This window comes from Canis lupus, chromosome 21 (assembly GCF_011100685.1).
Source record: "Canis lupus familiaris isolate Mischka breed German Shepherd chromosome 21, alternate assembly UU_Cfam_GSD_1.0, whole genome shotgun sequence".
NCBI lineage: Eukaryota > Metazoa > Chordata > Mammalia > Carnivora > Canidae > Canis > Canis lupus.
In genome coordinates, this window is record NC_049242.1 from 22285736 (window position 1) to 22312152 (window position 26417).

The 26417-nt window shown below is 35.4% G+C and overlaps 1 protein-coding gene across 13 annotated transcripts in view; it reads right to left on the reverse strand.

The window, feature by feature from the left end:
* The window catches only part of EMSY (EMSY transcriptional repressor, BRCA2 interacting), a 90358-nt gene that overhangs the window by 22401 nt on the left and 41540 nt on the right, over nt 1-26417 (reverse strand). For all 13 annotated transcript variants that reach the window (XM_038568570.1, XM_038568558.1, XM_038568567.1 and 10 more), the window contains 4 exons: nt 13921-14070; nt 11183-11353; nt 3613-3749; nt 1068-1241 (listed from right to left, as the gene is read on the reverse strand). In XM_038568570.1, coding sequence (XP_038424498.1) covers nt 1068-1241; nt 3613-3749; nt 11183-11353; nt 13921-14070 — 632 coding nt within the window. The remainder of the gene's footprint in view (nt 1-1067; nt 1242-3612; nt 3750-11182; nt 11354-13920; nt 14071-26417) is intronic.

Consider the following 26417-nt stretch of genomic DNA (forward strand, 5'->3'; position numbering starts at 1 on the left):
GCAGAATGAAAGATACAAGGAGCCTGGATTCCCAATGCCACAATAACAGTCCAGAATTTCCTCCCTCTAAACATTTACTAACATAATAAAATAATTAACATACTATTATTAACATAATAAAAAATAAAATCCTAATTTGTGAAAGCCACTCTTCTTCAGATTTCTTTTCATTAGCAACCAAATGAAATTACTAATTGAGATACCTGCACAAAGTAAACATGGTTGGGACCTAAGTCATCTTTGACAAAATTGCCAGAGAAACACTGACTTAGACAACTATTATTAGAAGCAGTATCGAGGGCAGCCTGGGTGGCTCAGCGGTTTAGTGCCACCTGCGGCCCAGGGTGTGATCCTGGTGACCCGGGATCGAGTCCCACATCAGACTCCCTGCATAGAGCCTAACTGCCTGTGTCTCTGCCTCTCTCTCTGCCTGTGTCTCTGCCTCTCTCTCTTTGTGTCTCTCATGAATAAATAAATAAAATCTTTTAAAAAAAATAAAGTGTTTTCAAAGGCCATATTAGCTTATTAAAAATACTTTTCTCTGAGAGATTCTGAGTAACTACCACTCTCCCTCAACCACCTACTTCTCAAATAATATATCCCTTCAGCAAATTTTATTCCAAGGGGGTTCTTTTCCTCGGAATCTTTGCTTATGACATGGCATAAATATTTAGATATCAAACAAAACAAAACAGTACAAGAGATAAATACAGGTTTTGAAAACAGATGATTATGCACATTTGGCCATTATTCTTAACAATATGATTTTTTTAAAGATTACTGTTCTCATTCAAATTTCTAACGTGGAATTTTAGGCATTTACAATATATTGGGGTGGCTCAGCGGTTTTAGCGCCTGCCTGGGTGGCTCAGCGGTTTAGCGCCTGCCTTTGGCCCATGGCATGATCCTGGAGTCCCAGGATCGAATTCCACATCGGGCTCCTTGCACAGAGCCTGCTTCTCCCTCTGCTTCTCTCTGTGTCTCTCATGAATAAATAAATAAAATCTTTTAAAAAATAAAATAAAATAAATCAGAGCCAAGAAAAATCACCATATCTTAGAGCATACCTGTGTTTTCCCTTGCTGTCCATAAACAATTTTTGTCGGGATGATTTTAGCTGCTGGTTGAACTGTAGAACCTATTCCTTTTGGCTGAGTTACAATCATTTTGGTGATGGGTCTTGTAGCAGTGATAATAGCTGGCTTTGCTCCTGTTGGCACCGTCTGAATAGTTTTTTCTCCCTAAATTAAAGTCAGTGAATATATGAGATTTATATGTTTAAATGCTACAAATTATGCTTTTACTGAAAAATCACAGCAAGGTTTTACTAGGATAATGGGGAAAGGACTGTAAATTAAATAGCAAAGTACAATTTTTCCAGGGTGATCAAAAATCCTAGACTTCGTTGAGAGAGTTCTAAAAGTCATCTGCCCAACTTTCAGTCCAAAGGAGGCATTAGTTATTTCCTGACAAGTGAATTTTAAAAATTATCTCACATAAGATACTTACACACATCCCACTCATAGAATACATATGAAAATAGTCAGGAAATTATAAAAGAATACATAATAAAATGCTAACAATAGCTATCTCTAAGAGTTGGGATTATATGTCTCCTCTAACATTACCTTTATTTTCTAATTTACCCAAAATAGACATTTATGTAAAAGAAAAATTACTGTGCATCATACAGATAGCTAAATGCATAGAAACAAATAAGCTAAGCTCTTCAAATATGAAATTATAAAGACACACAGCAGAATGTTTATGTAAAAAAGCATAGGCAAGAGATGAAATCAGTAGTTACTAACATTCTGAGGCTATATGGGAAGACACAAAAAAACAAACCTAGGGCATTTCCCACATTTTATTATTAGTATATTACTAATATCACTTTAGTTTATTAGCTAGATAGCTTAAGCTCATTAACTTTTCACCATTTTTTTATACTTCTGTCTGCTTTATTCCTAAGTATCACCTTCTGGTTATTCATGGAGCCAATACTTGAGCTTACTTAAATTCAAGGACAGTGATTTTAATAAATTATTAATTTTTAAAAGTTAAAATCTATAAAACTGAAAAGAAAAATTTTCACCTTATTAATTTTTAACTTTTAGTCATCATCATCTAAATGTATGGCCATCTAAACTTAGCAGACAGTAAAAACAAAATATCCTGGTGAGCTCTATGAATTTAGAGCTAAATAGGATAACAAAAATCTGCTGTAAGGGAGATTATCTAAGGGAGATTTGAAGTATCTGTCAATCATGTTATTACTTATTTTAATACAAATACACTCTTCACAGTAGCAGCTTTGGAAGGAGCTCTAATTCATTTGCCAAGAGTCACTAGTTTGCAAGTGGGCATGCCTCTCTATCAAATAGCTTCATGGGCCCTGTCCAACTATAATGACCCATTCAAAGCCTATCAAAACCAACTAGCAGGCTATTTTTTGAAGAAGCTCTTCTGTTGCATGCGTGTAAACATGCCCAGGTAAGCAAGCTGTTGAGTACAGGCATATATATGTATATGTGTAGTCTTACGCTCTAATCTGCTTGTTTTACTATCATTTCCTGTGTTAAACTGTTGCTATTAGATATACCTAGAGGTTAGAATTCACACATGACCCTTCAATGTATGTGACCACAGGACTTCGGGTGCATGGCACCCTTTTTACATATCAAATTCTATGAAACTGTAAACCAGACTATAAGAGGGTTCTCAAAATCTGAATTCTAATCCAGGCTTTACTTTTGGCTTACCAAGTGAACTCAGGCTATGTTCTCCCACATGATGAAAAGATCTAATTCCAACATTATAGATTGTGACACCTAGGAAGCTACTAGAGATCTACTACATTGAAGTATAGCATTTTTCTTTTCTAGCAAAGTGGGGACATTACCAAGCCTAAAACTACCAAGAATAGTAACAGTAAGAGAAAAACTATTTATTGAGGACTTCCTATGTGCCAGGCACCATTCTAAGCACTTTCAAAACAGCTATCAGTTACTGGACAAATTTACTGGTGAAGATCATCATCCCCAACTTATAAATGAGGAAACTAAGGATGTCAGAAGTTGAATAAATTTGCCAAGGTCAAACAACTACGATGTTAAGAGACAAAGCCCAAGTTTATCTAACTCCAACCTCTGCATAACTGCCTTCACAACTATAAATGGTTATTATTTCTTTTTACAAGCCTAAAGAGGTAAAAATGAGAGTAAATCCCTGTCATTTAATTTTCTTCATCCCAAATATTTCTTTTTGCCCAGACTGGGCTTGTGTCTACTGGCCAGAAGCAGGAATAAAACTGTCTTCTATAAAACTATAAAAGGTCCCCCTGTAGTTAAGCCAGTGGACTCTTCCATTTGGACCAAACTAAGCATCTACATCAAGGTCATAAGCAACCTCGCTATGAGCAACATGTTTTAGAAATTACTATGAAAAATGGCATCAGCTGGTGGTGTTTTAACAGTTATTACATCACAGTAGTGGTAAACCAAGCCATACAGGCCATTGTGGGGTTCTGAAGTCCTTAGGCAAATATTTGTATAGCTGGTCTTTAAAATTCTCAGTGGATTTGCTGAGTCTGCAGTACAAGCTCTTACTTACTCCAGCATTTAGCAATGTTGTGACAACGTTTTTGCCCGGGAGGCCTTGAATGGTCGTTCCTTTTCCTGTAGTCTTTTGCACAACAATCACATTGGGCTTGGAAGTCATTGGGATTGTAGTGATTTTGGTAGTTGTTCCTTAGAGAAGGGGGAAGAAAAGGAGGCCTGAGTTAAGGACTAGTGATATTTGGTTATTTCTGTTTATGCTGTACATAATTAATACACGTAGTCAATGTCATCCCGAGATGACATTAAGGTTGTCATGAGGATGAAAATGAAGGCTGGGAACAGTAAGTAGAAGTTGTCCTAGAATGAGAGAATATTAAGAATTGACTTTTATAGTAGTTAACTTTTTGGAATTTGCACACCAAAATCAGAATCTAAAAATATCACTATCAGTATCTCTGTCAATATTCCTCTCTGGACTAGTTAACTGGAACAAATCTAAATCTACATTCCATGATAAATGCTTCCCCAAACCCAGTATTGTATTTATTTGACTAGTGTGATGGGAAAACTCTTCAAAAAAGGACATTAGGGCAGCTCCGGTGGCTCAGCGGTTTAGTGCCGCGTTCAGCCCAGGGCGTGATCCTGGAGACTCGGGATCGAGTCCCACATCAGGCTCCCTGCGTGGAGCCTGCTTCTCCCTCTGCCTGGTCTCTGCCTCTTTCTCTCTGTGTCTCTCATAAATAAATAAATAAAATCTTTAAAAACATTTTTTAAAAAGGTAAATAACTTATTAACATTCATGTAACATTAGACTTGAGAGAAAATTTATGAAAATAAGCCATTTATGTTTATGTGATTTAAAAAAACTACACATAGACCAAGGCACATATTAAATACATGCACTTGTAACCTGCAGCTCTCTGAAGAGTCTGAGGATAAAAGTCCAATTTATATACTTATATAAATAAATTTATATTTTCAGCAATTAAGATCTATTTAGTAGATCTCTACCTACTGATCCAGATATATTATCGTACTCTCTTCCCCACATCCTTCCACAATCTGCTTCTCTTATACCTATCAAACATGTACCCTATATTCTTCTGATTGTCACAATTAGAAATCCTGGTGCAAATCTTGCCTTGTTTTTGATCTCTATAACACCCAACAAAATGAAAGCCCCTTGAGCTCAAAATTCTTATCTTTTTGTATCCCTAATTCCTCAGTGCTTAGCACAAACCATATAGCAATTATTCAGCAATAGTTGCTAATGAATATGTGAACAAACTCAGTTTATCACCAACGTATGTCTTTCTTCAAAATGTTATCAATGTCAACTCAACACACCAACCATCATCTCTTTTGGCTTTCACATTTTCTCCTTATTTCAAGTTTCTCTATCATACAAATAGATCTCATGCTTCTGTTATATCAAACATCCTTAAACAAATTTTTTTAATTACGTCAAGAATCCAGAACATGTGAAATTGGTCAAAAACCTTCCCAGGGCAATTGGCTGACTCAGCTGGTAGAGCATGGGACTCTTGGGGTTGTAAATTCAAGCCCTATGCTGGATGTAGAGATTACTTTAAAACGAAACAAAACAAAAAAACCTTCCTAATCCCTATTTTATCTAGTTCTAACTTTCCCTCTTAAGTTTCAAAATCCTATATGACTTGACCCTTAATCTACCATTTTGATCTTACTTGTTCCTATTCTATAATATATATCACCACATACTCTAGTCTAACAAGTAACTTCTTCACTGGGGCTTCCTATTACTTGTCACACAGAGCCCAAATTCCTCTTCGGTTTCCAGGTTCTGCCAGACTTTAATTTTCAGGATTATCAATATATACCTCTCCTTCAATGTGTTGGGTTTCCACATTGGTTGTTGAGCATACGAGTCCTAATGCTACTTCTGTGCCTGTGATTTCCTCTGCCTATGAAAACAGGCAAGTTAATACTTTTCTTCCATAGGGCTTGTGTATTATTTATCAAATGACTAAACACAGAACAGGTACTCATTTAAAAATATGACTGATTAATATGTTCCCAAGAAGAAAAATTAAACAAAATTTTATTCTTTTCTACTAGAAAAACAGCATTCCTTGCTAAAGTTTTAGAAATAAAGTTGCACTAAGAATAGAATATTCTGGTCAATTTTTGGCAATCTTATTACTTTATATATCTTTATATTTGCCATCAACTAATGTCTTGTCAGTCCAAGGTAACAGTCAGGTTACATAAAAACACATTTTTACCCACACACCAGCTTCACAAAGTTTTTCCCTTTCTTTATAGTTTTTGAATAGTAAGCTGTTAAGAGCCACAAAAACCACACTGCTCATCATTCATATGTATCAACTTCAACTCTTAATTAACTCCAATCCCCCACATCCACATATGACTAATTATGATGACTCCTTCAACAATACAGCCTCACCAAACATTTGGTTAATTAAAAGTGTTTTCAGAAAGTAAGCATTAAAAATTACCTCAAGGAAATGGTAACCAAGGTTTAACCAAAGTAGAAGGACCACTTTTTTGGAAAAAACTTGCTTAACATAAAGTGAATTATATTTGTATCTAAATCACTGTCTAATCCTTTCCATTACGGGGATCTGCCAATTTATGAAACATCTGCAAATCAAGTTCACCAGCTTAACAAAATGCAGGATCAGGGATGGGGAGAAAATAGAATAAAACAGGAATAACACAAGGAAAAGTGAGTACAGTGTCATATTAAAATGGAATAGTTTATGACTATTATCAAGTTATAAAAGTCTGAAATTCCAATGAGCATGTTTCTATATTTCAGTTGATAACTATGTTGTATTGATGAAACAAGTGTTACTCATTTAAAAAAAAAAATCTTCCTCTGGGGGTGCCTAGGTGGTTCAGTCATTTGAGCATAAGACTATTGGTTTCTGCTCAGGTCATAATGGTTTCAGCTCAGGTCCTTCTCCCTCTGCCCCTCCCCCTTCTTGTGGGCATGTCCACTCTCTGTCTCTCCAAAATAAATAAATGAGGGCTGCCTGTGTGGCTCAGCCAGTTAAACTTCTGCCTTTGGCTCAGGTCATTGACCCCAGGGCCCTGGGACTAAGCCCTGCATCAGACTCTCTGCTCAGGGGGGAGCCTTTCTCCCTCTCCCTCTGCCTTTCCCCGTTTATGCTGTCAAATAAATTCTTAAAAATAAATACATTAAAATATATATAATTAAATATATAAAAATATGTGTACATATATATAAATATATAAGTATAAAAATATAAAATATAAAAATAAATAAAATGAATATTAAAAAAAATAAAAATGTAAGGTCTTCCTCTACACTTTCACAGTAGTCAGTCTATAGTTCTCATGCTACAATAGAATGTATAGAAGTTCATTTATTTAGCCTTCTTTTTTAAGATTTTATTTATTTATTCACAAGAGACAGGGAGACCAAGAGAGGCAGAGACACAGAGGGAGGAGCAGGCTCCTGCAGGAAGCCTGACATGGGACTCGATCCTGGGTCTCCAGGATCACGCCCTGGGCTGAAGGTGGCGCTAAACCGCTGAGCCACCTGGGCTGCCCTGTTTGGCATTCTTTAGGACAGAGAATGCACCCATGTACATCCATATGTATCATAGCACCCAGCTGAAAATCTGGCTCATAGGATATCAGAGATCATACTGTGTATACAATCTTCAATTATAAAGAGTTAAAACACAATGGATGGAAATTAACTATCACATTTGGATCATGGCCTATGATACTGGATGCATTCCAGGGATTTCTATTTAAGATTCCTGTAAAAATTGAGCATTTATGGTAGGATGGCTTATAGAAACTAATTTATTGGCCCAGATTGTACTATTCAGAGATTTTTTTTTATATCACCCTAAAAATTTGGTCTCTTGGGTAATGTTTTATGTTCCTTTGCTCAAAGAATGAGCAAATGAATGAATGAATGGAAAAGACAGATAAACACTAGTGCCTTACCTGAACACTGCACTAAGAATCAAGAAAATCGGGAAGCCTGGGTGGCTCAGTGGTTGAGCACCTGCCTTTGGCCCAGGGCATGATCCTGGAGTCCCAGGATCGAGTCCCACATGGAGCTCCCTGCATGGAGCCTGTTCTCTCTCTATGTCTCTGCTTCTCTCTCTTTGTGTCTCTCATGAATAAATAAATACAATCTTAAAAAAAAAATCAAAATCAAATCTTGCCACTGTCACATGTTCTCATAATGCCCTTAGAGTGAAGATACTAAGTTCATCTCTGAAGGATCCAATCTTCTGCACATAATAGGCATGGTTCCTTAACCAACCCTCAATAAAGATCACAAAAACCTTACGTATCTGATATGTTTCTCTCTATATACACATATAAGTAAATATCTGATGCTAAAGAGTTAAATAACTGTAAAAATGGTCATAATCCCATTTAGTTGCTTACCCTTTTTTAAAAAAAGATTTTATTTATTCATGAGAGACATAGAAAGAGAGGCAGAGATATAGGCAGAGGGAGAAGCAGGCTCCTCGCAGGGAGCCTGATGCGAGACTCGATCCCCTGTCCCATGCCCTGAGCCAAAAGGCAGATGCCCCACCGCTGAGTCACCCAGACATCCCTAGTTGCTTATTCTAACAGGAAGAAAAACTTGACCTTTCTAGAAAGCACTTTAGAAGCATGACCTTGCTTTCTAGAGGAAAGGAAGTAAGAACTTCACATAATCATTTATGTATAATGATGTTCATTCCAAGATTATTTATAATGACAAAAAAAATTGGAAGCAGCCTAAAACATTCAACAATGAGAAAATGGCTAAATTATGGTGCACTATATAAGGAAATATTGTATAACCATTAAATGAGGGCAGAGGAGGTAATAAGATATGTTTATAAGAATAGGAAAATAATATTATTCTAAGAAAAAAGGGTAAAAGATGATTATACTGATCTCAATGCAATTTTAAAAATACACACATTTATAACCAAAAAAATGAATAGAAAAAAGAATAACAAACATATACCCTTAAATTTTAACATGTATCTCTGGATGGTAAAAATTGTATGTTTTTATATTTTCTTTGTACCTTTTTGTAATTTCCAAATTACCCACAATGAGGGGAAAAGTATCGTTTTTCTTTTTAAATCCTATTCTTACAACTAGATGTCTGGATATCTTTTAGGAAAAGCATTTCATTTTTGTTCAAGGGATAGGGCAGTAGGTTAGGCACACTCTAGAACCTAGCATCTATTATGGATTATCCAAATTCATCCAACCTGGCCTACCAGTACACTATGAATAGATAAACAGGGACCGAAAACTGCTAATAAACTAACCTGTAATCCCACTATCATGAAATAACAAAAACATTATAAAATAAGAGAACTGTCTTTATACAGAATATTGACATGTAACATAAGGATCAGTTTAGAGCAATCAGAAATGATAGATTCCTTAAAATAAAAGTGTCAGTGAAGCAAAGGTAGACACAAAACAAGCTCCATGCAACAAATAGCATTGCTTCAACTTTGTGCCAAGTACATCCTACAGTGCCAGAAAACTTTAAGAATTCTTCTCATGTATACTCAATATACTTGAAATATGTAACTATGCAGCTAACCATGAGTTGTTTTTATTTACATACAAAGGTAGATAAAATACATGTATAGGGTATATACCTCACTACCTCTCTGCTTGTAAAGAAAATGTGCTTGCTTACTGTACTGTTCTAATCTGGTACAAAACAGCTAAATCATAAAGAAGGTCTGAAAACAGTAGCCTCATGACATCTAGACATTCCTTCAAGTTGTAAGGTTACTATGAATTCATATATAAATAAAGAAAAACCATTACGGTGATAAAAACCACATACCAATGAAGAATGGTCACTTTTTGAAAAATGTTTGAGAATGTGCTCTATACTATTAAGATACTGTCAGTAATAAATCATAATTTAAGTTTTCACTGTGTTATTTTAAAAATCCTCTTAAGCTGGGATACAAGGATTCCTCCCCTACTAAGTTCACCCTCATCAGTTTGGTAAACATTGGATTTTCTCACTTATACTTAAAAATAGAGCCAATATTCGCAGCTTTAAATACCAGTACTATGCCCTCTTTTGTTTTGACTCCCCAAGTTATCAGCAACATATAGTGCCAGAAACTTTAATCCCTTTTCTTTCTTTTCTTTCCTTTCTTTCTCTCTTTCTTATTTTTATAGATTTTATTTATTTATTCATGAGAGACACAGAGAGAGAGAGAGGCAGACACAGGCAGAGGGAGAAGCAGGCTCCATGCAGGGAGCCCGATGTGGGACCTGATCACGCTCTGGGCTGAAGGTGGCGCTAAACCGCTGAGCCACCCAGGGATCCCCTAATCCCTTCACTTTAAAATGTTAGAACAACTCACCTGCAGCATACAAATTATGGCTAGTCTACAAAAAACAGCAGACACTTAAAGTCCACAGGCCTTACCTGATGAGAGATTATTTACAACATTTTAATTAAAAATTAATAATGAGGGATGCCTGAGTGGCTCAGCAGTTGAGTATCTGCCTTCTGCTTAGGGTGTGATCCTAGAGTCCCAAGATCGAGTCCCACATCAGGCTCCCTGCATGGAGCCTGCTTCTTCCTCTGCCTAGGTCTCTGCCTGTCTCTGTGTCTGTTGTGAATAAATAAATAAAATCTTAAAAAAAAAAAAAAAAAAAACTAACAATGAAAAGATATACTATGTTAACATTCCACTTTGGGGTCCACAGTCCAAATACTGCAGGAATTAATGAGCAGATAAAAATCAAGTAAAGTTCCAAAATACCAATAAATATTAGCTTTCACTACTGTAATATTTATTTATTTATTTATTTATTTATTTATTTATTTATTTATTTATTGGTTTTATTTATTCATTCATGAGAGACCCAGAGAGAGACAGAGAGAGGCAGAGACACAGGCAGAGGGAGAAGCAGGCTCCATGCAGGAAGCCCGATGTGGGACTCGATCCCGGGTCTCCAGGATCACGCCCTGGGCTGAAGGCGGCACTAAACTGCTGAGCCATCCAGCTGCCCTACAAAATATTTCTTTAAAGTAAGTAATCCATAATGGTGAAAAGAAAATAAAGATATTCAAATATTTTTATTTTTAATAAGCTAAAGTGACATTAGTAATTGAAATGATGAGATATGGTCCCTCAAACAGATTTAGATGAATAAATCCAAGTTCTTTCTTCCTCTAATTTGTGTGATCTTGGATAAGTCAATTTCATCTCTCTAAACTCAAATCTATCTGTATCTGTCAATTGGGGGTGATACCAACTATTCAGATTTAACAGTTCTGAAAGGACTAACAGGAGAATACCTTGTAAATGAAAAATCTCTATACAAATATAAATCATAGTATTTCCATTCTGATGAAAAACAACCTAATGTTCTATTTTAAAACTATCAAAAGTTTAATGTGTGAAAATTTAATACTAGAAATTTAAAAAGCTAGACTTAATCACTAAACATTAGGACTAAAAAAAAAAAGCTCCGGATTTCTAAGCAGAAAACTGAGATCAAACAGAATCCTTTGAAAGTGAAATGTTTTGCCCTCTTACTGGTTATCTATAGCTTTAACATATTTCAGATATACCTACCAGAAACTATATTACTGCTAATTATCTTGCCCCCCAAGGTAGCTAATGACTTGGGTACTACGGTAATGATGCTACCACTGGTAGTTTTCACATAGGTTGCAGCTCCAGGGGTTGCAGCCATCCGACCTATGGATGGGCTCACTGTTGGCCGGGTATAGGTTGCCTGTGTGCCTATAAAAAGGGAAAAGCCAAAAGAAAAACTTGTCATTACTTATAGAAGAATGACAATTTATACAGTATAGCTATAATTCAATATAATATGCATTGCTTTAACTTGAAAATGGAATTTCAGGGTGTCAAGACATTAAGTGACAATTTACAGCCAGTTTTCAATGTACATAGCACGAACTACAGCCAAGTCAATTTGAATTAATTTTACACATAAAATTTTGTGATGTGTTGCATCAAATTACTAACCCCAAGAAAAAGTATAACTGTTCCTTTCTTCCACTACCCTTCTTCCACTAGTTCTATGCCAAAAGAAACTTAAATTTAATCATCTTTCCTGCCAGAGCATTTTAGATATTTCTGTTATAGATTTTAAGGTCTCTGCATCTGTTTTTTGCTGTCTCAAGGCCAAACCCAATGTCAGCACTCAGCAAATAAAGTAATATTGTTTGCTTAAAATATTATAAACTTTTGCTATTTTGTACTCTGCTACTCTCTAAATATAATTCCATCTTTTAAGAGTTATTCCATCATTTTACTAGAGATTAAAGTTGAAGTTGCCAAGAGTTGCCAGGAATATTTCTTTTAGCCTAAAAAGTTCACTATTTACGTATTTCTTCAACTCTAACTGACCCGTCAGAATATTTTTCTTCATGTGTCTCAAAGGATTTTACACTCTTCCCCACTATTCCAAGGACTTTCTTCTTTTCCCACAGCAATCAAAAACTAACCAGATGAGCCTGTCGTAGTTTCCTACAAATCTGGTAACTCAGAAACACTATTTCTACACTAAGAACTACTAGCCTGGGGAAGAATGAAGATGACTAAGATAACACCTTCTTCAACAGGAACACATTTTTTCATGATAATTAGAATAGTGTGATAATTGTTTTCAACAACCCCCTCCCTGCAAAAATGCTTTTAGCAAGGTATTTAAAAATTGTTAAACACAATCACAACCCAAAAAAAGGAGGAGGGGAAGAACATTAGGTAGAATTAATTTAAATTGGTTACCAACATATATCTGAATCCTAGTGCAAACCTAGTACAACAAAGTAATAAACATGCTACAAACATAATGTGAATCAGCTGAATTTTAACAAAAAATTTTCCACTTAAACTTTTATTTTAAAAATAGAAACACTTTTTCTAACATAGATACACAGGGACAGACACATTATTATTTTTCACTACCTTTCCCTAAGATAAAAAATCATATATAAATAACACTACACTCTTTGTATTAAATGGAAAAAAAAGTTTTGGGGGTGAGGGGAGTATGATAAATGTAATGCAAGAATAACTATTTTTGAAGTATAGGCTTTGCAGAGACAGCAAGTAGAATCCTGGTTGTCAGGGACTAGGAGAAGGTAGTAATGCAGAGTTAATGTTTAATGTATAGAATTTCAGTTTGGGAGGATGAAAAGGTTCTGAAGCCAAATGGTGATGATGGTTACAAAATAACATGAATGCACTGTCAATGAACTATACACTTAAAATGGTAAATTTCATGTTCTATTTTATCACAATTAAAACGAAAAAAAGAGAGCACAGGTCTTAGAGTCAAACAGATTGGGGTTCAAATCCCAGATCTTCTTTTTATTAGCTGCATGACTTTGGCAAGTTGCTTAACAGAAGTCTCTGTTTTGCAGCTAAAAGTGGAGATATTATATTAAACCCTAAGGGAGATTAAAGTGTAATGTCTGAAGAGACCTTTACATCCTAGCCAATAAATGATAGCTTTATAAACCTGAGACAGGTATCATTTTACACTATTTAGATTCTATCTCTAAATGCTAGCCCTTCTCAAAAACTCTGGTTAAGAGCTATACAAATTTAAAATAATAGTAATGGCTAATTCTAGTATTTATTAGTAATAATAGCTATTGAGCAGTCTGCTAGGGGCTTTACATACCTGCTTTCCTCTAATACTTACAATAACTTTATGGTACAGGTATTGCTATCCCATTTAAATAGACAAGGGACAAGATTTACAGGGATTAGTAACCTGCTCAAGGACACAAACAGTGACACTATTTAAAATGTTCTACACTGTCACTTCCTTGGGGATAGCCTGGCTGTTCTCATTTCTGGGCAAAATGGCATCCTGTGCTTCTTTCGGTCTGAGTAATGCTTACTACACTGCGGTGTAGTACAGACTTTTAGCCTTTTAAGAGTGCAGTCTTTTTGGGCTGGGAAAGTGTTTTCAGTCTCTCAACAAATCCTGACTAAACACCTACTTCCAGACCAGCTCTACGTATATACAGTGAATAAAACAGAGACAGTCCTTTTATCATGCAGCTAATGGTCTAATAAGGTGAACTACATTAAGTCAACAAACAAGGAGTGAAGTAATTAGAAACTGTAGTATGTGCTATAAAGGAAAAGAAGACCATGACAATAATAAGAGAAAGCTAATTTTAGTTGGGGGTAAACAGGAGAGACAAGAAAGGCTCTTAAAGAACTGTCTCATTAATCTCTGTATCTCCAGTGTCAAGCACAATGTTCTTACAAAGAAATTACTCAATGAAAAATGATGAATGAATGGACTGATGCTCAAGAAAACTTACCAGTAGGAGTGGTTACTAGTTTAGTTGTCATAATTGCACCATTACTACTAACCACCATAATAGGGGAATTGCTACTGGTGGGCAGAGTTGCTGTCACTGGTTTGGGTAAGATTTTACTTGGTTGAACTTGTTGTGTGATGATTTTAACACCTTTGAAAGAAGAGAGAGAAATCTCAGTACAGATTAATTTAAAAAACATGTTCTTCATACCAACCGAAGAGGGCAGTAGTTATACATATTTACTCAATCTTGCCTAAGAAACTTTTTACTTAATGAAATGCAATTTTTATTCCTCAAATTCCTCTTTCCTAATTTCTTTCATTCAAGAATATAATTAAGGATATTACAGAAACTATTAAGCATTTATTTAAAAAATATTTTTTGTCTCTGATCACAACATATAAGAGCTTTCAAACCAAATTAGTGATGTGATTTTCTTCACATTTTTTAAAATTTTTATTTAAATGTTATAATTGTTCATTGACTTTCCAAATGTAAATTACCAATTTAAAAGAAATCTTTCCAAAAAATAAAATAAAAAATAAAATGAATCTCTCATGCTAACTACAAATTTAAGTACTAACAATTGTTAACTGAGGAAGGAAATTTTTGCTAATACTTTTCCACCACTAACTTCATTGAAATAATCCATGGGATAGAGTATATTGTCATAAACTAAAAATTATATTAATTTTTTCTATAGTGATTTAGGTGACACATTAGGAAATAAATAAATCTATTTATTTAACAACCTTAAATAACTTTAAATTTCTTACAGCCAACCAAGAAGTTAAATTATGATCTTCACCAAGGCAGAACTGGGCAAATTATTATCTCTATAACTCAGTTTTCTCATCCATAAAATAAAGATGCTATCAGTATATATGTTCTTGGGTTGTTATAAAGATTAAATAAATCAAAATTGTAAAGTGTCTAAAATATAGCAAGAATTCAACAAAATACTATTATTGCAGAGATAAAGAAACTCTGGTTATAATAAATCATAACCAGTAAAGTTGTAGAAAAAAATCTTTTTCTAGTATTACAATACTTAAAACATATAAAAAGAAGTACCCCCAAATAACCACGACAGAAAAAACTGAATGAAATCAGGAAATTACTTTGTTCAGTCCTATACAAATAAGTTGAAAATTTCGATCTAATAAATAATTTTCTAGAAAAATATTAGTTATCAAAACAGACTTTAGAAAAGACAAGAATTGCCTTAAAATAAATTTTAAAAAACTCCTCCCCCTTCACCAATAAATAGCAGGTCCAGATAGTTTCACAGAACAATTCTAAAGTCTTGTAAAAAGATAAGTTCAATGTATATAAAACCATTCTTCTTTAAAGTTCTCATCACCAGAAAAAAAAATTGTAACTGTGTGGTGATAAATGTAAACTAAACTTGTTTGGGTGATTATTTTTAATATATACATATATCAAATCATTACGTTGTACATCTAAAACTAATACAATGTTATATGTCAACTGTATCTCAATTAAAAATAAAAATCATTCCAGAGATCAATTTCTGACAAGAGAGCATGAGGAACTTTGCTAATCTGCTAACCCAAATGGAACTAATAAAATGATAACTAATGAAAAGTTCTGGAAATAGTCCCAAGGACAAATGAAGAAATACCTATTCAAGAAAATGTAGAAAAATTCAGTAAGAAAGGAGAGATCTGTGATATTTAAGCCAAAACTTGTCCCTCCTTACCCACTATGAGTGAAGGCAAAGACTCCTCTCCAGACTGCTGTAGTCAAAAACACAAGGTTTCCTCTTATTCCAGCTCCTTGTTGGAGGGCTTTCTTCTGAGGAGCAGCAGGGCTTGAGCTTACCTCATCCTACCCCTAGAATATATTGCTAAGTCCCAGGCAAGTAATGTCAAGAAATGGGTATTCCCGTCTTCTGCCAAGCCCCCAACTTGTGAAACAAAGGGTATACTTTGGGCACAATGCTATCAAAAAACTGGAGTCCTGGTCACCACTGCCCTGGTTTGTGAGGTGGTGGCTCTACCACTAGCAGTAGCAAGCCAAGAGGCTATCAGGCTGCTGCCCACCCTCCCACACCCGCCTTTATTGAGTGTTCAGCTTCTAGGGCAGGGGTGTTCTTCAGAGAGAAGCTTGCCACTGACCTTATACCCAGACCTCCAGAGCTGTGTAAGAGTAGAAACAGGTAATAAAACAGATAGTTTGTACTCTCTTCCCAAAGGAACTGACTTCATTTTTAATGGAGCATGGAGAAATCCAAGTTCTCAAGAATAGTAGAGGATGAAAGGCAAATGGAAGAAGATTTATGGATTTAATGAAAAGACATTCAAGACAATGGCCAGATGGCTCACAGGAGAGAACTGAGTACAAGGAAGCTGAGAGGAATCCTCCTGTGGTGGGAACAAATATACCTCTGAAACATTCCTTCAAAGAAGACAAAATTTGGACTAGTTTGTAGAGCAACTTATATATAACAATATATAATGTCTAATATCTAAAATATCAAGGGGCGCCTGACTGGCTTAGTTGGTAGAGCATGTGACTATCAATCTTAGGATTGTGAGTTTAAGCACCATGTTGGGCATGGAGCCTACCTTAAAAAAAAATAAGTAAACTAAGTAAAATATTAATACAGATATCTAAAATGTCCAATTCCAATAAAATACATGGAGGTGTGCAAAAAACAACAACAACAGGAAAATATGACCCATAGACGGGAAAAAAATGCAGGCAAGAGAAATTCCCTATTAGAGCAAATACATGTCAGATTTAACAACAAAATACTTCAAAGTAGCCATTATAAATATGTTCACAGAAGTACAGGAAAGCATGATTACAGAAGTAAAAGAGGTTATGACAATAAAGTTGCATCAAGTAGAGAACATTAAATAAAGCAGTAGTAATTAAAAAAAAAAAAAAAAAGAGCCAAAGGGAAAATCTGGAGTTAAAAAGTAAAATAAATGCAATAAAAAAAATTCACTAGAAGAGCTCAAGAGTAGATTTGAGCTGGCAGGAAAAAACAAAACAACAAATGTGAAAATAGAGCAACTGAGAGTATGCAAGCTGGAAAATGTTAAGAGAAAAAGGAATGAAGGAAAATGAACAGAACCTCAGAGAAATTTGGAACACTACTTAAGTGCCCAAACACATACGTAACAGAACGACCAAAAGAAAAGAACAGCATGAAAAGAGAAGAAATAGTCAAAAGAAACTGCTGAAAATGTCCTAAATTTATTGAAAAGCAGTAACTTCTACATCTAGGAAGCTCTATAAACTCCAAACAGAATAAATGCAAAGAGGGCACTTGGGTGGCTCAGTGGTTGAGCGACTGCCTTTGGCTCCAGGGTCCTGGGATCCATTCCTGCATCAGGCTCCCCAGAGGGAGCCTGTTTCTCCCTCTGCCTATGTCTCTGCCTCTCTCTGTCTCTCATGAATTAAATAAATAAAATCTTAAAAAAAAAAAAAAAGAAGAAACACAAAGAGATCTACTGATACATCATACTAAAAATGCTAAAAGTCAAAAGCAATGGAAAAAATCTTGAAAGTAACAAGAAAAAAACCAATTTATCACTTATATAAAGGAACTGCAGTAAGGTTAATAACTGACTTCTCAGCAGAAACTGTGGAGTTTAACAGGCATTAAGATAGCTATTCCAAGTGTTCAAAGGAAAAATCTGTCAACCAAGACTCCAATATCCAGCAATGCTATCTTTTAGAAATGCAGGCAAAATAAAGACTTTATCAGATTAAAAAGAAAGGAATTAAAAAAAAGAAAAAGAAAAAGAAAGGAATTTGTTGCTAGTAACAATGTGTTGCCTTACAATAGATGCTAAAGGAAATTCTATGAAAAGAAGGAACAAGGGAGAAAACAATGATGTTCACTCTTGAAAGTTATACTCAATATTTTTCTAGAGGCTCTACTGAGAAAATTAGGCAAGAAAAATATATACATGGCATCCAGACTATAACAGCAGAAATCATCTCTATTTGCAGATGACATGATCTTTTTTTTTAAATATAGAAAATCCTAAGAAATTCACCTAAAACTATCAGAACTAAAAAATGAGTTCAGCAAAGGTACAGGCTATCAAATCAACACAAAAATCAGTTGCAAAAAAATTTTTACAAATAAGTTGTAATTGTATAAATTAGCAACAATCCAAAAAATGAAATTAATAATTTCATTTACAGTAGCTTCAAAAAAATACTTAGGGGACGCCTGGGTGGCTCAGCAGTAGAGCGTCTGCTTTCAGCTCAGGTTGTAATCCTGGGTCTGAGGATCAAGTCCCACATCAGGTTCCCTGTGAGGAGCCTGCTTCTCTCTCTATGTCTCTGCCCCTTTCTCTGTGTCTCTCCTGAATAAATAAATACAATTTTTTAAAAAATGATACCAAGAAATGTATCAAACAGTTTTTAAAAATACTTAGGAATAAATTTAACAAAAGAAGTGTAACATTTGGGATCCCTGGGTGGCGCAGCGGTTTGGCGCCTGCCTTTGGCCCAGGGAGTGATCCTGGAGACCCGGGATCAAATCCCACGTCGGGCTCCCAGTGCATGGAGCCTGCTTCTCCCTCTGCCTGTGTCTCTGCCTCTCTCTCTCTCTGTGTGACTATCATAAAATAAAATAAAATAAAAAAAAGTGTAACATTTATACTCTAGAAACCACACAACACTGTTGAAACAAATTAAAGATCTAAATAAATGGGAAAATATCTCATATTCATGGATCAAAAGATTTAACATTATTAAAATGGCAATACCCCTAAACTGACCTACAGATTCAATGCAATTCCTATTGGAATCTCAGTTGACTTCTTTACAGAAATTAATAAGCTGATTCCAAAATTCATATGAAAATGAAAGGGACTCAAATAGTCAAAACAATCTTTAAAAAATAGAACAAGATAATAGTAATTACACTTCCTGGTTTCAAAACATACTACAAATCAATGGTAACCAAAACAATGTGGCATTGGCATATGGACAGACATACAAATTAATTGAATAGAACTCAGAATACAGAAACAAATCCACACATGCAGTCAACTGATTTTCAACAAGGTGCCAAGACCATTCAATGGGGGGGAATAGTAGTCTTTTCAACAAATCACACCGGAACAAATGGATAGCCATATGCAAAAGAATTAAATGGGAAGTTTACTTCACATCATAACAAAATTAACTCAAAATAGATAAAAGACCTAAATTTTTAAGAGGTAAAACTATCAAACACTTAAAAAAACACATAGAGATAAATCTTTATGATTAGGGATTTGGTAAAAAATATTCTTAAATATGATATCAAAAGCACAAGCAACATCAGAAAAAAATAAATTGGACATCACCAAAATTAAAAACTTTTGTAACGGGACATCATCAAGAAAGTGAAAAGACAACCAAAAGAATAGCAGGAAATATGTGCATATCATGTATTTAATAAGGGTTTAATATCTAAAACATAGAAACTAAAAAAAAATTTTACAACTCAGTGATAAAAAGACATCCAATTTAAAAGTAGACAAAGGATATAAATAAATATTTCTCCAAGGAGGATATAAAAAGGGCCAATAAGCACAGGAAAAGATGCTTGACATCCTTAGTTATCAGAGAAATGCAAATCAAAACCATAATGAAATACCATTTCACACAAATGAGGAGGGCTAGAATCAAAAAGTCAGAGAGTAACAAACGTTAGAAAGAATGCAGAGAAATTAGAACCCCATACACTAATGGAGATGTAAAATGGTACCATCATTTTGGAAAACAGTCTAGTAGTTTCTCAAACAATTATACATAGTTACCATACAACTGAGCAATTCCACTCCAAAGTATATATACAAGAGAACTGAATACCTAAAACTTACACATGAATGCTTTCCACAAAATATACTCATAAAAGCCAACAGGTAGAAAAAACCCAAATGTAGATCAATGAACAAATGTATGAACGAAATGTGAAATATTATTTGGCCATAAAAAGGAATGAAGTACTAATACATGTATGAATTTTGAAAACATTGTTAAGTGAAAGAAACCAGTCACAAAAGACCACATATTATATGAGACCATTCATATGAAAATCCAGAATATAGAAATCCAGAGACAAAAAGTAGATCAGTGGTTGCCTAGGGCTAGAGAGGCTGTCACAGGGTATAGAGAATGAGAATTAAAGGTCTCAGGGTTACTTTTCGAAGTGGTGAAATGTTCTAAAATCAACTGTGGTTGAAGGTCACACATATCTGTGAATATACGAAACTCTACTGTACTATATACACTTTGTATGGGTTATGTGAATGGTATGTAAATTATATCTCAATAAAGCTTTTTTAAAAAAAAATTCCAAGTATCTTAAAAGAAGAAAACATTACAATTCTTTATTGAAAGCACATATAATATTAAACTAAAGCTTGACAAAGACTGTACACAAAAAATTACAAATCAATTTCTCAAGACTTTCAATTCATTATCAATACCTCATACTGGGATAAACTGCAAAATATTTAAATGTAAAAAATGTGAATTGTGACTAAAAATCTAGAAGCATTAAAGACTACACTGATAAATTCAACTATATAGCGATAAAAAATCAACATAAGTCCCTGTAAATAAAGTCAACAACAAACAAACTGGGAAGAAAATCTCTGCAAATCATGAGATTTGCACAAAGGGCTTGCCAATTATCCTGATATAAAAAAATTCTCGGGATGCCTGGGTGTCTCAGTGGTTGAACGTCTGCCTTCCGCTCAGGTCATGATCCCTGGGTTTCTGGGATCAAGTCCCGCATCAGGCTCACCACAAGGAGCCTACTTCTCCCTCTGCTTATGTCTCTGCATTTCTCTCTGTATCTCTCATGAGTAAACAAATAAAATCTTTTTTAAAAAATTAAATAAATAAAATAAAATTCTCAGAAACTGATGAGAAAAATATCACAGTAGAAATATGGACGATGAATAAAACTGAACACAAAAAATGAAATACAAGGATTCTGAAACATATAATAGTTGTTCAAACTCATTTCATATGAAATGAAATGAAATGAAAATAAAACATGGAGAAAAGACAAAAATTAACCACTGGGACTTCATGAAGATAAAAAGCTTTTGCACAGCAACGGAAACAGTTGACAAAACCAAAAGCAACCTACAGAATGGGAGAAGATATCTGCAAATGACGCATCAGATAAAGGGCTAGTATCCTAAATCTATAAAGAATTTATCAAATTGAAACCCAAAGAACAAATAATCCAATCAAGAAATGGGCGGAAGACATGAAGAGACATTTCTCCAAAGACATACAAATGGCCAACAGACACATGAAAAAATGCTCCACATCACTTAGCATCAGGGAAATACTATCAAAACCACAATGAGATACTACCTCACACTACCTCAGAATGGCTAAAATGAACAAGTCAGGAAATGACAGATGTTGGCAAGGATGTGGAGAAAAGGGAACCCTCTAGCGCTGTTGGTAGGAATGCAAACTGGTACAGCCACTATGGAAACCAGTATGGAGGTTCCTCAAAAAGTTGAAAATAGAGCTACCCTATGACCCAGCAATTGCACTACTAGGGATTAACCCAAAGACACAAATGTAGTGATTCAAAGGGACACCTGTACCCCAATATTTATAGCAGCAATGTCCACAATAGCCAAACTATGGAAAGAGCCCAGATGTTCACTGAGAGATAAATGGATAAAGATGTGGTGTATGTGTGTGTGTGTGTATAGATATATATACAGATACAGATATAGAGATATGGAATACTACTCAGCCATCAAGAATAAAATGAAGTCTTGCCATTTGCAATGATGTGGATGGAACTAGAGGGTATTATGCCAAATGAAATTAAGTCAATCACAGAAAGACAGTTATCATATGATCTCACTCATCTGTGAATTTAAGAAACAAAACAGAGGAACATAGGGGAAAAGAGGAAAATTAAACAAGACAAAATCAGAGAGGGAGGGCAGCCCTGGTGGCTCAGTGGTTTAGCGCTGCCTTCAGCCCAGGGCGTGATCCTGGAGACCCGGGATCGAATTCCATGTCGGGCTCCCTGCATGGAGTCTGTGTCTCCCTCTGCCTCTCTCTCTCTCTCTTTCTCCGTGTGTGTCTCTCATAAATAAATAAAATATTTTTTAAAAAATCAGAGAGGGAGAGAAACTATAAGAGACTCTTAATCATAGGAAACAAACTGAGGGTTGCTGGAGGGGAAAGAGGTAGGGGAATGAGATAACAATGTGATGGACATTAAGGAGGGCATGTGATGTAATGAGCACTGGGTATTATATGCAACTGATGATTCAGTGACCTCTACCTCCGAAACCAATAATATAGTATATGTTAATTAATTGAATTTAAATTTTTTTAATTAAAAAACATTTTTTTTAATTTATTTATTCATGAGAGACAGAGAGAGAGAGGCAGAGACACAGGCAGAGGGAGAAGCAGGCTCCATGCAGGAAGCCTGATGCCAGACTTGATCCCCGGACACCAGGATCCCGCCCTGGGCCAAAGGCAGGCACTAAACTGCTGAGCCACCCAGGCTGCCCGAATTTAAATGCTTTCTAAAAAAGAAAAACTGATAAACAAGACTGAATCAAAATCTACTGTGAGAGAAAAACCTAGAGCTATTATTGGGATTTTATTAATAACATACTCCTCCTATAACTATGATGGCTAGAGTTCTTAAAGTAGTCATGAAACGAGACTCTACAACTGAGGAACTTAAGATGTATGGGAATAATAAGGTTAGAAAACTGAGGTTTTCAGTCAATCTAGAAAAGCTTTTATAAGTATTTTCACACAGAGTAAAAGAGAATCCAAGGATGCCTGGGTGGCTCAGCAGTTGAGCGTCTTCTTCCCTGAGTTCCTCAAGTCCCACATCAGGCTCCTACATAGAGCCTGCTTATTATTGTTATTGTTATTATTGTTATTTATTATTCATGAGTCTCTCATGACTAAATAAAACCTTAAAAAAAGAATTCAAACAACACAATGAATATATAATATCATACAGGTTTTAATAGTCATATTAGATTTTGTATAATTAACCATACCTTGCTCACTAGAAATTTTTTAGTATCTCCCACCCCTGCTGTTCAAGAGATGATTAAAAATTCATTTTTGGGATAAGACAAGCATTACCCTAATAACAAAACTGTAAAGATATCAGAAAAAAAAAAACTACTATAGGCCAATATTTCTAATGAACACAGATGCAAAAATCTTCAACGACATACTAGCAAACTGAATCCAATAACATATTAACAAAATCATTCACCACCATCCAAGCAGGATTTGCTCCTGGTTTGCAAGGGTGATTCAACAGTTGTAAATCAACGTGATACATCACATGAATAAGAGAAAGAAGAACCATATAATCATTTCAGTAGATGCAGAAAAAGCATTTAAGTACAACAATCATTCATGATAAAAGCCTTCAACAAAGTACATTTAGAGGGAACATACCTCAATATAATAAAGGCCATCTATGAAAAACCCACAGAAAAGATCATTCTCAATGGGGAAAATCTGAGAGCTTTCCCACTAAGCTCAGGAACAAGACAAGGATGTCTACCCTCACCACTTTTATCACTGGAAGTCCTAGCCACAGCAATCAGAGAACAAAAAGAAAAAAAGGCATCTAAATTGGTAAGGAAGAAGTCAAACTTTAACTATTGGCAGATGACATGACACTATATAGTAAACCTGGAAGACTAAAAAAAAAAACCTGCTAGAACTAATAAATAAAGTCAGTAAATTCACAAGATACAAAATCAATGTACAGAAATCTGTTGCATTTCTATACACCAATAATGAACCTGCAAAAAAGAAATTAAGAAAACAATCCCATTTATAGTTGCCCCCAAAGCAATGAGGAATAAAACCAAAGAGGTAAAAGAGCTGTATTTTGAAAGCTGTACTCTGAATACAGTAAAACGCTAATCAAAGAAATTGAAGATGACACAAAGAAATGGGAAGATATTCTATGTTCATGGATTGAAAGAAAAAATATTGTTAAAACGTCTATACTACCCAAAGTATTCTACACAATTAATGCAATCTCTAGCAAAATACCACTAGCATTTTCCACAGTGTTAGAACTCTTAAAATTGGTATGGAATCAAAAGGCCCCAAATAGCCAAAGCAATCTTGAAAAAGAAAAGCAAAGCTGGAGGCATTACAATTCCAGACTTCAAGTTATTTTTTTTAAAGATTTATTTATTTATTTATGATAGACACAGAGAGAGAGAGAGAGAGAGGCAGAGACACAGGCAGAGGGAGAAGCAGGCCCCATGCCGGGAGCCCGACGCGGGACTCGATCCCGGGACTCCAGGATCACGCCCTGGGCCAAAGGCAAGCACCAAACCGCTGAGCTACCCAGGGATCCCCCAGACTTCAAGTTATATCACAAAGCTATAGTTATCAAAGCAGTATGGAACTGGCATAAAAACAGACACATAAATCAATGGAACAGAACAAAAAAATCCAAAAATAAACTCACAATTAGTTGGTTAATTAACCTTTGACAATACAGGAAAGAATATCCTATGGGAAAAACTCTCTTGAAAAAATGGTATTGGGAAAACTGGACATTAACATGCAAAAGAATGAAACTGGACTACTTTGGGGCAACTGGGTGGCTCAATTGGTTTACCATCTACCTTCAGCTCAGGTCATGATTCCAGAGTTCTGAGACGGAGCCCCATGTCAGGCCCCCTGCTCAGTGGGGAACCTGCTTCTCCCTCTGTCCCTCTGCTTATGCTCTGTCTCTCACTGGCTCTATCTCAAATAAATAAAATCTTAAAAAAAAAAAAAGAGAGAGACGGCAGCCCAGGTAGCTCAGCGGTTTAGTGCCGCCTTTGGCCCAGGGCCTGATTCTGGAGATCCAGGATCGAGTCCCATGTCGAGCTCCCTGCATGGAGCCTGCTCCTCCCTCTGCCTGTGTCTCTGCGTCTCTCTCTCTGTCTCTCATGAATGAATGAATAAAATCTTTAAAAAAAGAAAAAAAAAGAGGGAGGGAGAGAGAGAGGGAGAGGGAGAGAAGGAGAGAAACTGGATCATTTTCTATACATAAAAATAAATTCAAATGGATTACAAACCTAAATGTGAGACCTGAAACTATAAAAATCCTAGAAGGGAAAACAGTAACTTTTCTGACATTGCCTCTAGCAACTTTTTTCCAGACATGTCTTCTGAGGCAAAGGAAACAATAAGCAAAAATAAACTTGGGAATTACGTCAAAAGAAAAAGCTTCTAAATAGTGAAGGAAACATCAATAAAACTGAAAGGCAACCTACGGAATGGGAGAAGATATTTGCAAATGACATATCTGATAAAGGGTTAATATCCAAATTATATAAAGAACTTATAAAACTCAACACCCAAAAAACAAATAATCCAATTTAAAAAATGGGCAGAAGACATGAACAAATACTCCTCCAAAGATGACATCCAGATGGCCAACAGGCATATGAAAAGATGCTCATCATCACCTATCCTCAAGGAAATGCAAATCTAAACTACAATGAGATATCACCTCACACCTGTCAGAATGGCTAACATCAAAACCACAAGAAACAACAGGTGTTGGCAAGAATGTGAAGAAAAAGGAAGCCTCATGCACTGTTGGTGGCAATGCAAACTGGTGCAACCACCATGGAAGACAGTATGGAGGTTACAAGGATTCTCAAAAAGTTAAAAACAGAACTACCCTATGATGCAACAATCTCGACTGATTTGAAGTGATAAAGGTACCCCTGGTGTTTACTGCAGCATTATTTTCAATAGCTAAACTATGGAAGCAGCCAAGGTGTCTATAGATAGATGAATGAATAAGGAAGATGTGATACACACACACACACATACACACGAATATTATTTGGCCATAATGAAAGATGAAATCTTGTCATTTAGAACAACATGAAGGGAGCTAGAGAATATAATGCTAAACAAAGTCAGTTGGAGAAAGACAAATACTGTAGGTTCACTGAAATGTGGAAATTTAAGAAACAAAACAAATAAGCAAAGGGAAAAAGAGAGAGAGAGAGAGAGAGAGAGAGAGAGAGAGAAACTAAGAAACAGACTCTTAAGGATGCCTGGGTGGCTCCCAGTTGGGTGCCTGCCTTTGGCTCAGGTCATGAAACCAGAATCCGGGATTGAGTCCCACATTGGGCTCTCTTCAAAGAGCCTGCTTCTCCCTCTGCCTATGTCTCTGCTTCTCTCTTTCAGTCTGTGTCTCTCATGAATAAATAAATAAATCTTTAAATTAAAAAAAAAAGAAAAAAAGAAAAAGAAACAGACTCTTAACTACAGAGAACAAACTGATGGTTACCAGAGGGGAGGGGGATGGGGAGATGGGTTAAACAGGTAATGGTGATTAAGGAGTGTACTTGTGATGAGCTACCCAGTGATACAAGGGAATTATAGAATCACTGTATTATACACCTGAAACTAATATAACACTGTATGTTAAGTAACAAGTTAAAATAAAAACT